Source organism: Numenius arquata, chromosome 2 (genome assembly GCF_964106895.1).
Source record: "Numenius arquata chromosome 2, bNumArq3.hap1.1, whole genome shotgun sequence".
Lineage (NCBI taxonomy): Eukaryota > Metazoa > Chordata > Aves > Charadriiformes > Scolopacidae > Numenius > Numenius arquata.
In genome coordinates this window covers 69,988,102-70,002,169 of record NC_133577.1, presented here as the reverse complement: position 1 = coordinate 70,002,169, position 14,068 = coordinate 69,988,102, and the positions used below count along the sequence as shown (strand labels likewise).

Here is a 14,068-nt window from a genome sequence, read left to right as displayed (position 1 = left end):
AGCGCCGGTGGGACACCACCATGCACCATTATTCAGCTCACCACAGAATTCCTTGCTGTTATTGTCATGGTGTGGTGGGGATTTAACTTCAGCAGCTGCTTCTCTTGACCTAAACCCAGGGGGGAAAGAGCAAGGACAGGGTGCCATAGGGACAGGCAGACTTGACATAGGAGAACTGTGTGGGAAGAGCTGTCAGCAATGCAACCAGGAAACAAAGCAAAGTTCATTGCCAGCATTAATTACAAAGCCTCCACGATGCAGGAGCTTCCTGCCATTTCCTGGAAGGACAGGTCATGACTCCTGTCCCGTGCACCATGATGTAGGTACTTTCACTTTTCCTCCTTCTGCATTCCCCACCCAGCCTCCCTTTGGCATATCAGCATCGTCATAGTCACGTAGGGATGATTCCTGCCTGTATCAGTGGATCAAGTTAACTGTATACTCAGCAGTGCCGCTTGCAGCAGCAGCAGGTGTCACTGTATCAGAGTACACAAGGCAGGTACATCCCCATCCCAGGCTGGAGATAAAGTGGAGGTTAAAGTTTAGCACTCTCTGCTGGTAAAGGAATAGCCCCTACAAAAGGAAAAAAACCAAAACTATGACCGAAAATTTTTCAGGGGATTGATACTAGTTTGCTGCATTACAAAATGTTCTAAAGCTACTACTAAAATTGAACAAACATTAAAAAAACAGATGTACTAAAGTGTAATTTATTCGGTGTAAATTCAAAGGAGTTTCCACCGTTCATTACAGGATCATACATTGGCCCCCGGTGCTGTACTCCAAGATATAGGCAGGGTAAATCTGGTGCTTCTCAAAGATGACAAATATGGAAGGGTCTGTCAGGTCATCCACACAGCTGTCGTAAAGTCTGTTTGATTTGCTGTGCCTGGGTGGAGGGCGAAGGTATTTGGGATTTCCCTGAACAAAGTCTCCAACAAGAACGTGAGCTACAAACATGCTGTAGCGACCACTGGGAGAGGAACAGTACATGTGAGAATAGCTGGCGTCTCTGGCAAAGTAGCTTCCTAGGGATCAGAAAAAGCCACGGGTAAGACAATACATCAACCAAGGAACAAACATCTGCTATCAGCACTATAGCAGCCAGTGATTCAACAACCCCAGGTAGCTCTACATGCATCTTTGTCAAGTTTTTCCACATTGGCTTATTTTAAAGCATCAGTAGACTCTAGCCACATTTCACCATCAACCTCCCAGTCCCACCTATCTAAGAGCTTTGCTGAACAGCAGGTACCTGAGGAAAAGAGGGGTGGTTTTAGCTCCTCCTGAAAGGGGATTGCTGCTGATGCTGCCTGCAGCAATGCAGATACACACAGGTGAGAGTGGCCTAATTGGGGTCAGGGACAATCAGTCAACTTGCACTCACACAGGGTGGTCAGGGTCTGCAGCCCATGCTTTTATGGCCCCTGAACCCACACTTCTGCACTTGTACCTTTTCCATACATTGTCCCATGAGTCCCACAGATCCTCCAGTCAAAGTTCTGCTCACAGATGGCAGACACATGGGATGGACTTGTCCCGTGGAACAGGAGCCGCTCATCCACCCATTTTGATTTACTGAGCTTCTTCATCTGCTCCTTTTGCCTAAAGACAAAAAAAAAGAATGTTACCTTGGTTGAAACAAGGACAGTTTCCCAACTCAAGTCCTCCTACTTTTGGGTCATGGAGAAACAGCGACACAAACCACTCTCAGTGGGGTTACTGCCTGCTTTGCACTTCTGTTGGTACCCTGCTGCACAGCTGGCTCCTCCCAGCAAAACAAAAAGTTCTCAGCATCGCTATGGACTGCGTCACCCACAACTTCATACCACATGAGAGAGTAAAGAGACAAACATCTCTTGACTGGGAATTGGTCAGTTCCCAGGTTACATAAATCCTGAATGCATAAATATGGTTATAAAACTGAGCTCTGTGAAGCCACAGTGAAGACCGTATAATCTCTACCCCTATTCTTGATCACATAAAAATTCCCGATTTTTTAAAAATCCTATATGGAAGAGACTAAGAAATGAAAAGGATAAATTTGAGACACCATAGCTTAGTCACGGTAAAGGAAAAGAACTTTCTTTTTGAATAACACTAGCAAGAGCCCCACACAGAACCTGCTAGGTTAGTGACAAAAAAGAGCACACAGACAACCCCTATAACCTGATCCCAGAGAGAGAAGCCCCAGCCCTGGCCCCTCCCAGGGCTGCCCCAGGGGAACCTCAGCCCCAGACACCAGGGGACACCCAGCACCATGAGCAGTGGAAAGGCTCTGGAGCAGCTCATGGACAGAAGTGGGGTCCCACATACGAGAGTATGGAACTCATTATGTGACAGCTGGGAAGAGCATTTGAGGATTGCACAGGACTTATAATGGGATGTTTAACAGAGGAACTGTAGGTAGGAGACTCTCCAAGTCTGCACGCACTAATATGGGGGTCTGGGTGCAGCAACTGGAGTGAGACCCTGAGTCACAGGAGCTACATGTTCACAGCACCACCAACTGCAGCAAGCAAGGTGTGTGTCAGTGTGTGATTACTAGCCAATATCAAGCTTGACAGCCAGTGAGGAGGGTAGCTGGCCTGAGAGTCAGGTTTCGGAGCACTCATAAGTCTGGGCCAGATGCTGGAGAGACCAGAAGGTCTGACCTTGCTTACTGGGGGGACCAGGAGGTCAGGGTCAACCACTGAAGACACTGTGAAGTCTATAGAGACCCATTTGCATGTGTGTGTGTCGATGCCAAACATAACTGGAGACAAGAGGACCCAAGGGCCAGCACATGGGTAGGCTGTCTAAGATCAGGTCCTGGAGGGACCCATACACTTACATATGTTACAGTAACAGGCTTTCAATCCCATCAGCCAAAGGAAGGGAAGAGGATGAGACCGTTGGTGCTGTTTATGATTGCATGACTCCTGTGTTGGTTTTCGTGAGGAGTTGTGAGCATATTCGTACATTTTGCGTGTATGCGTGTGTTCGTGTGTGTGTGCCTACTGGGAACTTGTTCTGAACCTTGCTACCAGGTGGATACGTGGCAGTCTCACCTCTGCTGGACTGCTGAATTTGGCAAATCCTAATGCAGACTATGGAGGAGACAAGAGACCAGGAAATACCAGTCCTCTCCTACCCTAAAGGTAATGAAATAAAATAGATACAAACCACTGAAAAACTTGCCAAAGTGCTGGGTTCTGGATCCTCTGCAGTTGGTGGATGTAGTAATCTTTCATGGTCTTCTCAAACAGCCTCTTAATTTTTCCATATTCACTGGAAGTGTAGCTAAGCTGTACCAACTGAAAATTTTAAAAACACCAAAAATAAAGTATTACTGACAGTAACAACTGTCATTTCTTTCAAAGGACTCATCGACCTCCTCACATCAGAGGAAAAGCCCTGCCATTAAAATCACAAGCTTCTCCTGTCTTTCCAGTCAACCATTCTCTCCCTACCTTCACCCCCACTCCCCACACGGAAGCACAGGCACTGACTGAGGGAAATTAATACAATCCCATGTGCGCTTCCTTTGGTGGATATACCTCCACATCTAGATTATTTTTACTCCAGAGTAACCTAAAGATGAAATGCACAGCAGTATTCAAGCTGGAGAAGAGTGAATATCAGTTTCACTTAATTTGACACCCTAGCTCCTTCCCTACAGGGCTAAGCCCTCGTTTTACCACAGCAAATAACATTTTGCCTCTAATCGATGGGGGAAGTACTACAACACCCCTTTAAGATGCAGTTCATTCAGTTTTATCAGAGGATCAGGTGCCTTGGGAGAACGCAAAGGACAGGTCAAACCGGTAATGGCCAAAAAGACCTTTCTTATCCTGCATGGTGTATGTAGGGGGTCTCAGAGAGCCTCCTCAGGAGACACAGGTCTGTTCTGAATGTGAAACTGTCAGTCTTGTTTCCCCTCATAGTTGCTTATTTTATAAGACATGCTTAAAAGCTGGGAACATCTCAAGTGCCTTGGGTCATGTTCTCAGAAAAAACAGTACAGGACACAGTTTTCCCTGCCCATCGGAGAGCTGGAAAGAGGTACCTTGTACCCAACATCAGGCAGTGCAGACTGGTCCCATTGTGGAGGACAGACAGAACGTGAGAGAGTCATGTTTTGGCTGCAGGAAAGAAAAAAGGAGCGAGTGAGTCCATAATACTCCTAACCAAATCCCCCTTCTGAGGAATCCAGCCGCTGGCTCTATGGCAGCCTTCGGGTATCCCTGGAATTTTATTTTTGTTTTACTTTCCACATAACCATTATCCCTTTCTCCAATTTAGATTTCCATACACATCCTAGTGGCCCTAATGCATCTCTTGGTAGGTCAAGACACCGGTAGGAGAGCTTCAAACGAGAAGTAACATGCTCCTAGCCAGGTGGTTTATACAACTGCTCCCAGCTAGCCCTCCCCACGTGTTGCTTGAATCTCTAGGAAACCAGAGTGTGAGCCCTCTCCCTCCATGTGGCTACTCATCTCTAAATCGACAGCCAAATGGGTGGCCTGCCCCTACCTGTCCCCAGGACCAAGCCTGTCAGGATGCTGTGGGTGGACAGTTGTGCCCTGCAGAGGCACTGCTGCATCAGTCAGTGCTTCACAACTTCCAGCATTAATGGCCTCCTGGTATGCATGTTTTAACCCAGGCAATAGGAGCACTAACATCCATTCAGGAGCTACAGTTTGTTTTTCTTTTTGAATCAATCCCCACTTTGTTGAACCAACCCTTAAATTGAACCCTTGGTTTCAAATGCACTGTCTGCTTGGTGAGTTTCTGAAGCAGAAAAGGCTCTTTTCAAAATAAAGCAGTAGCACAACTAACTTTTACAGCAGACATGCTCAAATTCTGTCAAGCTGAACTTCCTTTAAAAATGCTGTCAGACAGGGTATCCCAAATAAGTGCATCCAGTTCACTTCATTATTTTATCCTCAACTTTCCAGGGGATGGCATCTATCTGCTGCACAGTTCTTGGGACAGGCAGTCCCTTGCTCCTACCCTGTGCACAGTTTATTTAGTATTGTTGAGCCATAAATCAAGGAATAAAAATTCCTGGCACCGTTGTGTCAGTCCTATGTGGCTTTGCTTTCACAGAGAGAACAAATCTACTCTAGGGGTCTCTCACAGCTGCCAGAGACTGCCACCAAATATCCCTCCAGCACACTTTACAGAAGTGTTGCATAATTTACAAATACTGTCACCACAAAATTTGCCATCAAACCAGTAAACAAAAGATATCCAAAAAATTAATTTAAGAAATCTAAAAAATGAATTCTAGACAGGTAGGAGGAGCTTCTTAGCAGAAAGGTGCTGTCATCTAGAGACATTAATAAATAATTAATGTATATTACCTTCTGTCTTGTCCACCTTGAGAGGACAGAAATTTTGGCAGTCGGGCAACTTTTCTTTGAGTTTCAAAGACCAAATTTGTTTGGACCATGTCTTGAAAGAAAAACACAACGACTCCTTAATTAGACAATTTATTGTCCAGGGACACACTCTTATGTGTTTAGAAAAAATAAAAAAGGAGGTAGCCTTGAATACCACATCATGGTGCTCTCTCTACCACACCTACCCCACTCCATACCTCTAAACCATTCCCACTTGGACCACAGCAAGGTCAACCACCTGCTAGCATAGGTTGTGACACTCAAAGGCAATCAACCACCAACTGCACCTGCACACGCATTCACATCCAGGCTGTTGGCCAGAGAAAACCACATCTGATGTCAGGCCTACAGCAGGGAAGAGTTTTCAATATGATGGAGGCCATAAATCTAACAATCCCGCACTGCCGGGAAAGCTATGTGGTGCTAAGAGGAAAGTCTGTCCTCTCTTCTTGGTCCTGTAACAATATCACAGAGCACATGCTGTGTGACGTGGCTAATTATCCATTGTTTCCCCCTTTAAGCACCACTCTCTTTATTCATGACAGGAAACAGATTTAAAGTTTGGAAAGCTAAGAGGAATTTTAAGTTGGGTAAATAAATTAGAAACAGAAAAGCATTTCTCATTTTCCCATTCTCTCTCTGTGCAACCAGCCCTAAATTTTCCTTTGCTGCACTGTGTGCTTTCTCTCCCCATGACTAGCTTGCAAGATGTCTACCATGGGCTGACTTCTTCACCATTTGGCTTTTCAGTGCCTGTTTTTTTTCCTTTCTAATTTCTCCTCTTTAGTTGTATAAACCCAAATGCATAAGCCAGATGCCATGGAACATTTACTCTCAGCTCTTACTCTGAATACACAATATTGTCAGAGATGCTTTTTAGACTATAGATGCACAAGTCTAGAAGCTCAAGTGGGGCATCTCAAAGCTGCAGAGAAATAGAAATGCACATATTGATCAAGTTCTGCTTGGAGAAAACTTACAGGAGGAAAAAGACCTGTTCAAAGAAACCCAGACACAGGGTGACAAATCCACATGAAGAAGGGTACCGTAGAGCCAGCTACACTGTGTAATGAACTTAAAACAAGGAGATACTTCACCTTCAAAGCTTAATTCATACTTCTGAGAACCAGCCCTGAAGAACACAACACCTTTCTGGTCAGCTAGAAACTTCTTCTCCAGATCTGCAGATTTCACTGTGGCAGAGCAGTGATCCGGATGCTATAGAAAGAACAAGGAAACCTGTTAGAAACCAGTCTTTGGTTTGGGTGACACTGGTGAAATACCAGTGTTTCCTCAGGGCCCTATTCCAGGCTACCATTTTGAAATAAGTCTCTAAGGCTTCAAACATTTTGTTCTTCAGCGACGGAAGGGTATGCCACAGAGAACAGCTGCTTGTAACAACAGCAACAAAGCAGCCTTCAGCCTGTGTGGTCAGCTTCAGCTAAAAGACATACATCATCCCTGGAAAATGTACCCACTTTCAAAGCCAGTCCTTTGAAAGCTTTCACAGAGCAGAAGTACTGCTTTGAGGGACAATTAATAAGACAAATCTACCAGGGCGTCAGAGCAACACTGCAAGGGCACCCAGTGGCATACGTGAAACACATCAGCTGCAGAACAACTTGCCCTAAATAACTCCCCAAAGATGGCTTAACAAGAGCTTTTGGCATCAACAGCAGATGGATCTCACCTCTTCCCCATACTCAATCCACTGCCCAGAATCATCAAGCCAATACCAGGCGTACTCCATTTCGGGAGCAGACGGATGAGACAGAAGACACCACAGGTGCAGAAGAGCTGACCGATGCCTGGCTGCTTGCTCGGCCCTAACATCAGAAGAGAAATCCAGATTAAAGTATGGGTCTTTCCCAAAGCTGTCAAACTATGTGATATCCTTGGTCGGGTCAGAAGCCTAATCACTTCTCAGAAAGGGCGACCCCTCCAGCTGGGAAGTGCAGGTTCAGCCCAGAACTGAGGAACTGATGCTTATACAATTATGGGGCATGGTAAGCATCACAGAAATGACCTTGACCTCTCTGGCTTGGTCCTGGGTGACTGTTTTTCTCTAAAATAAATCATTCTAAAATACACATTGCAAGAAAATACCACTTGACATGACAAACTCAGCTCGTTACGTGAAGGCCAGTGGTGCCACCTGTCTAACGGGGGGTAAGATATAGCTTCTATAGGCAGCGTGTGATCAGCTGCAGACGTCAGAGTGCCTTCAGTCATCCTTCGTCACTATGTTTCTGTTGCAGATGGAAATATTTGACATGGTTATGGTTCAGTGGCAATTCACAATTTATTAATGATTTGAGGTAGGTCAAGATGTTGAATTTTAGCAGCACTTAACCATTAACCGATTTAAGGATTTACAAGATGATTTAACAAAATAATTGAACAACAACTTAATTGCAGATTCAAAATTGACAAGATTCACACTAACTTACTATTAGGCATCCTAAATCAATACATATGCTCATGAGCACAAACATACACCACTCAAGGGGTTGCGCGCGCACACACACACAAAACTCTTTGACTGCTAGGACCAAAGGTCCCTTTTGACTCTTTAGACAGGCACAGACAAATGGAAAGTATTTGGATCCAATAAAATATAAGAACACCCACACTCCTAAGATCTAATGTGTATATTACAGATGCACATACAGAGGAGGTGGATGAAAGAGAAGCCAGCCTATAGTTAAAATTTCCCTTTTCTCGAGTTTGGAGTCAATAATGACAATGCATCGACATTCCTCAGCTGGCAATAACTAAGATGAGAGGGAGGGCTGACTCGTCCTGGCCTTTTAAACCTCAAGGTGTCTGCCTGAACAGCATCCCAACTCAGGAGAGATGCTGGCCACAACCCGCTGCAATCCAGAAAAGCTCAAAGGGTCTCACTAGAATCACTACTTACAGGGTCTGAGATAATTGACTTTCATCAGGTACTTTTCTACTGCAGCCCTACTCAGACAATGGGATATTCTGGTACTTTCCACCAGCTGCGCAAGCCCAGAACTTGCTAGATCTTGAAGTTCTGGTATCACCCACCTATTCGGGCCACAGTCCATGTATTGTCAGGAGTGATACATTACTGTTATTCTTCCCAAGCAATAGGAGTCATGGGAGTCAGGTGCGCTAAGGGGTTGCCATAGCATTCTGGTCCATCACCCTTCACGTTTTTCTCTTTCTTTTTATGCTGGACCATTATGTATCTCAAGGAACGTTCTGGTCCATGATATTATTACATGGCCCAGCTATGTGTGTGAATCACACCAAACACTGAGTGGCCTAAAGTAGGGGGGAGGGGGAGCTTGCACCACCACCCTCACATACAATAGCGGATGGAGATTGTCCTTTGCCCTCCTCTTCTTGCTAATGTATTTCTAGAAACGTTTTTTATTGTCTTTTATGGCAGTAGCCAGATTAAGTTCTAGTTGGGCTTTGGCCCTTCTAATTTTCTCTCTGCATAACCTCATGACATCCTTGTAGTGCTCCTCAGTTGCCTGCCCCTTCTTCCAAAGACCATAAACTCTTTTTTCCCCTGAGTTCCAGCCAAAGTACTCTGTTCAGCCAGGCTGGTCTTCTTCCTTGTCAGCTCATCTTTTGGTACATGAGGACAGCCTGCTTCTGTGTCTTTAGGATTTCCTTCTTGAAGAATGTCCATCCTTGCTGCACTCCTTTGCTCTTCAGGACTGCCTCCCAAGGGACTCTGTCAACCAGCCTCCTAAACAGGCCAAAGTCTGTCCTCTGGAAGTCCAAGGTAGCAGTTCTGCTGACCCCCCTTTTTACTTCTCCAAGAATCAAAAACTATCATTTTGTGATGACTATGCCCAAGACAGCCTCCAACCATCGCTTTATCCACAAGCCTTCTCCATTCACAAACAACTGGTCCAGCAGGGTGCCTTCCCTAGTTGGCTCACTCACCAGCTGTGTCAAGAAATTATCTTCCACACAATCCAGGAATCTCCTAGACTGTTTCTTCTCTGCTGTATTGTATTTTCAGCAGACATCTGGCAAGTTGAAGTGCCCCACGAGATCAAAGGTTCGCAATTGTGAGACTTCTTCCAGCTACTTATAGAATATTTCATCTACCTCTTCATCCTGGTTGGGTGGGCTATAACAGACTTCCACCATGATATCTACCTTGTTGGATTTCCCCCTGACTCTTACCCATAAACACTCAACCCTATCGTCACCATCATTAACCCCTAGACAATCAAAATACTCCCTAACATACAGGGCTACCCCACCACCTCTCCTCCCTTGCCCGTCCCTTCTGAACAGCCTGTAGCCATCAATAGCTACACTCCGGTCATGGGATTTGTCCCACCAAGTTTCAGTAATGGCAACTATTGTAGTTTTCCTGCTGCACAATGGCTTCCAGCCCCTCCTGTTTGTTGCCCATGCTGCATGCGTTGGTGTAGAGGCACTTCAGCTGGGCTGTTGGCTGTGTCACCTTCTTAGAGGAACACCTCTTAATTCCTTTGAGGTATTTCACTGGTGTTTCCATGTTGGATCCTGTTACCTCAGGACCCCCTTGCTCATCTCTCTAAGACTTCAAGTCTGCTGCAGTGTAGCCCAGCACATCTCAGAGCAACAGGCTGAGGGTCCTCGCTAGCACCCTGTCTCTCTAACCTTGTCATCCCACAGCTTGTCACAGGCAAGTCTGATATTATTCCCCCTCCACCTTCAAGACTAGTATAAACTTCTGTCAATGAGCCCTGCTAGCTTATGAGCAAAGACTCTCTTCCCCTTTTGAGAAAGATGAATCCCATCTGACATCAGCAAGCCTGGCGCCATGTAGGCCACCCCATTATTGAAAAAAACAAAATTGTGTCAGTGACACCAGCCATGGAGCCACGTGTTAATAGATTGGAACCATCTGTTTCTTCCAGTGTCGCTGCCCACCACTGGAAGGAGAGATGAAAAACTATCCTGTGCTACAGATTCCCTTACCAACTGTCCCAATACCCTGAAGTCTCTTTTGATCACCCTTGGACTATACATTGCAGCTTCATCACCACCCACACAGAAAAACAGTAATGGCCAATAGTCCAAGGGGCATACCAGGCTAGGAAGTTTCCTAGTGATGGCCTTAACCTGGGACCAAGGGAGGCAGCAGACTTCCCTAAGAAGAGGGTCTGTCCAGCATATTGGATCCTCTGTTCCCCTCAGAAGGGAGTCACCTACAACTATAACCCGTCTTTTCTTCTTTGTGGAAGTGGTCATGATATCGGGGGGGTAGGCCTTTCTGACCTTTGTAGCACCTGTAGTGTAGATGAACCGTCATCCACATCATCCATTGACTGGCCTTCCATATCCAGAGCCTCATACCTGTTGTACAGAGGCACCAGGGGAGGGTGGGTGGCAAGGATGGGGTTCACCTGCCACTCTGAGTATGGAGTTGTCTCCATTCGCTCTTCTCCTTTAAGCTACTGCTTTCAGCCTGGTGGGGGGGAGGATACAGTATACCCTTGATCTTGTTGGGGTTTTTTTCTGGTGGCTGTTCCTGCATCTGTCTCAGGGAGGGTAGAGCATGGTTCCACCGGCCTATCTCTTTCTCAGCCTTCCTGAAGCTCCTTAACCTTTCTCCTCCCTCTCGTAGCTCTGCCACCAGGCTGAACAGATCGTCCACCTGGTCACACCTCACACAGCTCTTCTCACTACTTCCACCCCTTACCAGCAAAAGTCTCTGGCCCTCCCTGCAGCTTGAGACCTCGGTGGCTGCCTGCTTCTGTGGGAGCTCTATCTGGGTTACCACATCTGTTCTGCTGAGTGCGGAGGACATGGCTTTCTGCAGTTTGATACCATAGCTGTGCTCCTTCTGAGAGGGTGACAACCACGAACAGCACTTCTCCCTTGACGGTGACTGAGACCTTTCTGCACAAACTTCTGCACCAGGCTGTGGTTGCTAGCGCTCCCCAGGCTGTTCTTCATGGTCCTGCGGGTGCTCATGGTTGCCCTAGGAAGGCCCAGGCCTTGTCAGCATCTCCTGCCAGAGCTGCCAGCTCCCAGCGGGTCTCTCCGCTGCCCTGACACTTTCTTGCCTCAGGAAAACCCCCTGTGCACCAAGCTCTGCCACTCTGCTGCAGGTCACAGATGCCTGGTGCTGGCAGAGGGGTGGCCTCTGTGAGAAGAGACCAGGAGGTGCCCCACTGCAGGACACAGGTGAGCCCATCAGCCAAGCTAGTGGCACCTTTAAGAAAGCTGTCCAGCAGCGAGAAATGAGGAAAACATGAGAGAAACAGCCCTGCAGACATCAAGGTCAGTGAAGAAGGAGGGGCAGAAGGTGCTCCAGGCACCAGAGCAGAGATTCCTCTGAAGCTCATAGAGAAGACCATGGTGAAGCAGATATCTGCACTGCAGCCTGTGGAGGACCCCACGCTGCAGGACATGGACATGCCCTGAAGGAAGCTGCAATGCATGGAGAGGAGCCCATGCCAGAACAGGCTTATCCTGAAGGACTGCAGCCCAAGGGAAGGAGCCACACTGGTGCACGGGAAATTTTTCAGGGTGATGGAGTGGCAGAGGGCAACTCCTGTGGACTGAGGTCAGCACCGATTCCCCTTCCCCCCTGCAACACTTGGGGCAGGGGGAGGTGAAAGAATGTTAGTAATGAAGGAGTGAAGTTGAGCCTGGGAAGAAGGGGGTGGCGGGAAGGTGTTCTAATTTTTGTGTTTGTTTCTCACCATCCAAATCTGTTTTAATTGGCAATAAATTAACTTTCCCCAAGTCAAGGCTATTTTGCCCATGACAGTAATTGGTAAGTGATCTCCCTGTTTTTATCGCAAACCATCAACTTTTCCATCTTATTTTCTCCCCCAGGTCCTATTGAGGAGGGGGAGTGAGAGAGCGGCTGGGTGGGCCTCTGGCAGCCAGCCAAGGTCAAATTCTTTGGAGGGCGAAAAACCCCAGACAAAAAATATCACTTACCAGCAAAGTCTCTGCTCTGTGCTCTACCCTGAAGACACAGCACCTGCAAAGAGAACAAGCTGAAACATGTAGCCACCAATAATTCAAATTCGGAGGATTTTACTTTACTTGCTGCTGTGCTTCACCCTCCTTTGATTGTTTTGGACCCAGCCAACGTTTTTCTATACATCTCATCACTTTGCTGCTCCTACAACATTACCCCATTGTGGAGCACATACACACAGCCGAGAGCTGCCCACCTGCCTGCCGTGGAGTTTGCAAGGGTCCGTGGCTGGCCCAAAGAACACACTATTCAGAGAAACTGGAAATGATCATTTATCCAGCTCTGACATCCTTCATGCTTTGGCAGGGATCATGGGTATTCAGAGCAGGCTGACCAGAGGAAATCATCATAGGAGGAGCTCCCTTATAGAGCTGGTTACAGTACAAAGGTCCACAAACAAAGGCTTGGCAGCCCTTGAACTGCCAGGACAAAGCGCGAGGAAGGACTCAAGTCTCCTTCGCAGCCTTAGCTTGTTCCAGTGCTGTCTTCAGACCACAGCTGCTCTTTGTACACAGTAACACCAGCCAGGCCTGTTCCTAGAAAAATGCTCCCAATTCATTTTCTCTCAAGTCCCATTGCAGGAGATTCATAACATCCAGCACTCCCGGGAGATTTTTTTTTTTTTTTTTGTATGTGGCTGTCCCTTTTCTCCCCTCTGCACAGCAGTGTGCTGCTACTGCTGCCACAGCAGAAGGATTTGAAGTTTGTGGATTTGAAGTGTGGGATTTGAGGGAGAGGAGGGGAAATGGAGATGAAAGCAAAGGAGTGGGGTGGGATGATGTTTCCAGGCAGCTTTTCTCCATTGCTCCCCCCATCCCTGTTCCCTCTCTCCCCACACCACAAATGAATGCTAACTCCTGCAGGCTTCCCTGTGGAGATCCAGGGCTCCCAGTTAGCCCTAACCCCATCAGCTCTCCAAAATGTCCAGTTGTGCCCTACTTTCACTTTCACTTCCAAGCGTTTCTGCCCGTTGCAGGGATTTTCCACTCACCAACTAACCACAACTATAAAGAAACTGAGGTGAAACACTTAGTAAAGCAGATGGAAATATTTCGCTGGCAAGGCAGGTAGTATCCTTCACCTTCTGCTGAAGATTTTGCTATGTGGTCTTGTGCAACTGAGAGAGAGCCTGTAAATTCGCTTTTTGTATCTCCACAGGAATAGCTTTATACAGAAGAAATTTTACAAATACAACGTAACCTCATGCCACCTTTTCTCTTAAACACTTCCTCCTCATGCGGAAAAAAGGGTGAATTAATGAAGACATAAACACAGCTTACAGTATGACTGACTGCAAGCGGTTATCCTTCCAGCAGACCTTACAGCCAAGCCCACAAACCATGAAATGCCCAACTTCCTCCCTCCCAGCTCAGCAGCACCCCAGGAAAGCTGTCAGAGCCCGGCACATGCCACCTCCCCGGCTCCCTTACAGTCCCGCCCAGCCACCACCCCCGGGAGTCAAGGGCATCAGCCACTTGCTCGCCGGTGGGATGAGCCCCCCAAAGACTTGCTCCGCATGGGAAAAGTCCTGTGGCTGCAGTAAACCCTTCAGAAATAAAATATGACTGGCCTGTCTGAGCTCCCTGTGAACTTCCAATGGCACGTCTGTACCTCGCTGCCTCTCTCGGAGTCTCTCTCCGCAGGACGTCACGGGTGACTCTCCGCTAGCCCTTAGGAAGCGGAGCAGCGTAACGCTTCC

General features: G+C 47.1%; 1 protein-coding gene across 1 annotated transcript; it reads right to left on the bottom strand.

The window, feature by feature from the left end:
• Window positions 1-695: 695 nt before the first annotated feature.
• LOC141479766 (protein mono-ADP-ribosyltransferase PARP12-like) lies at window positions 696-14,005 on the bottom strand. Its single transcript, XM_074169072.1, has 9 exons — window positions 13,940-14,005; window positions 12,327-12,369; window positions 7,078-7,213; window positions 6,485-6,605; window positions 5,349-5,439; window positions 4,049-4,124; window positions 3,166-3,296; window positions 1,454-1,605; window positions 696-1,028 (listed from the first exon to the last, which is right to left on the bottom strand). The coding sequence occupies exons 3-9, from the start codon at window positions 7,135-7,137 to the stop codon at window positions 748-750; spliced, it is 912 nt and encodes a 303-aa protein (XP_074025173.1). The 5' UTR covers window positions 7,138-7,213; window positions 12,327-12,369; window positions 13,940-14,005; the 3' UTR covers window positions 696-747.
• Between the last annotated feature and the right edge of the window lie 63 nt (window positions 14,006-14,068).

Excerpts from the sequence above, each read along its gene's own strand:
- LOC141479766 (XM_074169072.1), bottom strand. The coding sequence starts at position 7,137 with ATGGAGTACGCCTGGTATTGGCTTGATGATTCTGGGCAGTGGATTGAG. Across the intron at positions 4,125-5,348 it reads CAAGGTGGACAAGACAGAAG|CCAAAACATGACTCTCTCAC; the intron begins GTAATATACATT and ends TCTTTCCTGCAG. Across the intron at positions 1,606-3,165 it reads CTTTGGCAAGTTTTTCAGTG|GCAAAAGGAGCAGATGAAGA; the intron begins GTTTGTATCTAT and ends TTTTGTCTTTAG.